The sequence below is a fragment of the Salvelinus sp. IW2-2015 genome, linkage group LG18 (genome assembly GCF_002910315.2).
Source record: "Salvelinus sp. IW2-2015 linkage group LG18, ASM291031v2, whole genome shotgun sequence".
Taxonomy (NCBI): domain Eukaryota; kingdom Metazoa; phylum Chordata; class Actinopteri; order Salmoniformes; family Salmonidae; genus Salvelinus; species Salvelinus sp. IW2-2015.
In genome coordinates, this window is record NC_036858.1 from 4,099,838 (window position 1) to 4,102,659 (window position 2,822).

Consider the following 2,822-nt stretch of genomic DNA (forward strand, 5'->3'; position numbering starts at 1 on the left):
GGACATTGGCAAGACATTGGTGGAGAATTGCGCACTGGTGTGTATGTCCGTATCGATCTGACCTCTTGACCCTGAGGTTGAAGTACATGTCTGTATGCTCTGACCTCTTGACCTTGAGGTTGTGTGTATGTCCGTATGATCTGACCTCTTGACCCTGAGGTTGAGTCTATGCTGTATGCTCTGACCTCTTGACCTAGGGTGTGTGTATGTCCCGTATGAATCTGACCTTTTGACCCTGAGGTTGAGTGTAATGTCCGTATGATCTGACCTCTTGACCCTGAGGGTTGAGTGTATGTCCCGTATGATTGACCTCTTGACCCTTAGGTTGAGTGAATAATCGTGTATGATTCTGACCTCGTTGACCCTGAGGTTGAGTGTATGTCCGTATGATCTGACCTCTTGACCCTGAGGTTGAGTGTATGTCGTATGAATCTGACCTCTTGACCCTGAGGTTGAGTGTATGTGGTATATCTGACCTCTTGACCCTGAGGTTGAGTGTATGCCTGTATGCCTCTGACCTCTTGACCCTGAAGGTTGAGTGTGATGCCCTGTATGCGTCTACCTCTTGACCTTTCGGGAGAGAGGGGGTGAAGAGATATAAAGGGGGAGAGAGAAAGAGAGAGCGTGAGGGAAAGGAAAAAAGAACAGTGGACAGATGACACATAGCAGAATCATTTCATGCTGAACAGCAGAACATCTCCAATATAAGACTCTCAAACCAACCACACACAAACACAGTTTGTTCTTCAAATGTAGGTCCCCTGTCGAGAGAACACATAATCTGCTACCTCACAGACTAACCATTAAGCCGCCCTTACCCCATTGAGACACACACACATGTCCAGCCACTGTGGGAAGACGCAGTGAGGGGGGGGGGGGTATTAGACAGCTGCCTCCTCCCATACACACAGTGGGCAGAGGGCATGCCTCACATTCACCATGTGTTGCCCATACACCCCAAAATAAACCCCAGCAATTGAACCAGCCACATTTCTAGACGGACCCACAGAGCAGCTAACCAGGGATGTAGCCTTCTACACACTTTATATGGTGAGTAATATGTACCTGTTAGGCTAAATTAGCCTGGTTAGCATTAACATGTACATTACCCGCCGCTTTTCCCCTCTACCGGTCGGCACTAGAGACTGTGTGTGTTATTATGTGGAGGGCAGACATGTCTCAGATAAGCCCAGCTGGGAGTAGAGAGGTCCGCAGTATCAGAATAGCTCATTTAAGAGGAGCTGGAGCAGGCCATGGAAAAATGGCCTCTCTCTTTCTCACACACGGTCTTGTACAACTAACCTTGTGGGGACACACAATTCAGTCCCATTCAAAATACTATTTTTCCTAACCCCTAACCCTAACCCATGCCCTTACCCAAGTCCTAACCCTAACATTAACCATAACCTTAACCCTAACCTTAACCCGAAAGCCTTAGGGGAAGTTAGCGTTGGGACTAACAACACTTCTGGTGCCCACAAGTATAGTTAAACACACACACACACACACACACACTAACTACAGATAAAAGAAGAGGTGACTTTGTCTGGCAATGGCGATAGAACAGTTATATCGGTGGAGGGCCTTTGTGTTATAGTCTTCTCACTCAGTTACCCCAGGGGTGACCAAAATAGGATAAAATAGAATAGAATAGAAAGAATAGAATAGAATAGAAGAGAATAGAAGAGAATATAATAAAACAAAATAGACTAGAATAGAAGAGAATATAATTAAATTGACTATAATAGAAGAGGATAGAATAGAAGAGAATAGGAGAAAATATAATATAGAAGAGAATAAAAGCGAATAGAAGAGAATAGAAAAGGATAGAAGAGGATAGAATAGAATAGAAGAGGATAGAAGAGAATAGAATAGAAGAGACTAGAATAGAAGAGGATAGAAGAGAATAGAAAAGGATGGAATAGAATAAAACAGACTAGAAGAGAAGAGACTAGAAGAGAAGAGAATATAATAGAAGAGAAGAGAATAGAATAGAAGAGAATATAATATAGTAGAAGAGAAGAGAATAGAAGCGAATAGAAGAGAATTTAATAGAAGAGGATAGAATAGAAGAGAAGAGAATATGATAGAGTAGAAGAGAATATAATAAAATAGACTAGAATAGAAGCAAATATAAGATAATAGAATAGAAGAGAATAGACTAGAATAGAAGAGAATAGAAGAGAATAGAATAGAATAAAAGAGACTAGAATAGAAGAGAAGAGAAGAGAATATAATAGAAGAGAAGAGAAGAGAAAAGGATAGAGTAGAATAGAAGAGAATAGAATAGAAGAGAAGAGGATAGAGTAGAAGAGAATAGAATAAAAGAGACTAGAATAGAAGAGAATATCATAGAAGAGAATATAATAGAAGAGAATAGAAGAGAAGAGGGTAGAGTAGAATAGAATAGAATAGAAGAGAGGAGAATAAAAGAGACTAGAATAGAAGAGAATAGAATAGAAGAGAATATAATAGAAGAGAAGAGACAAGGATAGAGTAGAATAGAAGAGAATAGAATAGAAGAGAGGAGAATAAAAGAGACTAGAATAGAAGAGAATAGAAGAGAAAAGGATAGAGTAGAATAGAAGAGAAGAGAAGAGGATAGAGTAGAGCAGAAGAGAATAGAATAGAAGAGAATATAATAGAAGAGAATAGAAGAGAAGGGGATAGAGTAGAATAGAATAGAAGAGAAGAGAAGAGAATCGAAGAGGATAGAGTGGAAGAGAATAGAATAGAAGAGAATAGAATAGAAGAGATGACAATAGAAGAGTATAGAAGAGAAGTGAAGAGAAGAGAAGAGAATCGAAGAGGATAAAGTAGAA

At 40.0% G+C, this 2,822-nt stretch overlaps 2 protein-coding genes across 2 annotated transcripts in view; one reads left to right on the top strand and one right to left on the bottom strand.

Moving 5' to 3' along the window:
- Positions 1–2,822, top strand: part of LOC111978192 (glutamate dehydrogenase, mitochondrial) — a 346,877-nt gene that overhangs the window by 312,513 nt on the left and 31,542 nt on the right. The gene's annotated exons all lie outside the window — the stretch shown is intronic.
- Positions 1–2,822, bottom strand: part of LOC111977547 (synaptopodin 2-like protein) — a 46,266-nt gene that overhangs the window by 14,152 nt on the left and 29,292 nt on the right. Inside the window, exon 5 of the mRNA XM_070448185.1 lies at positions 397–570. Within this exon, the coding sequence (XP_070304286.1) occupies positions 397–570 (174 nt within the window). The remainder of the gene's footprint in view (positions 1–396; positions 571–2,822) is intronic.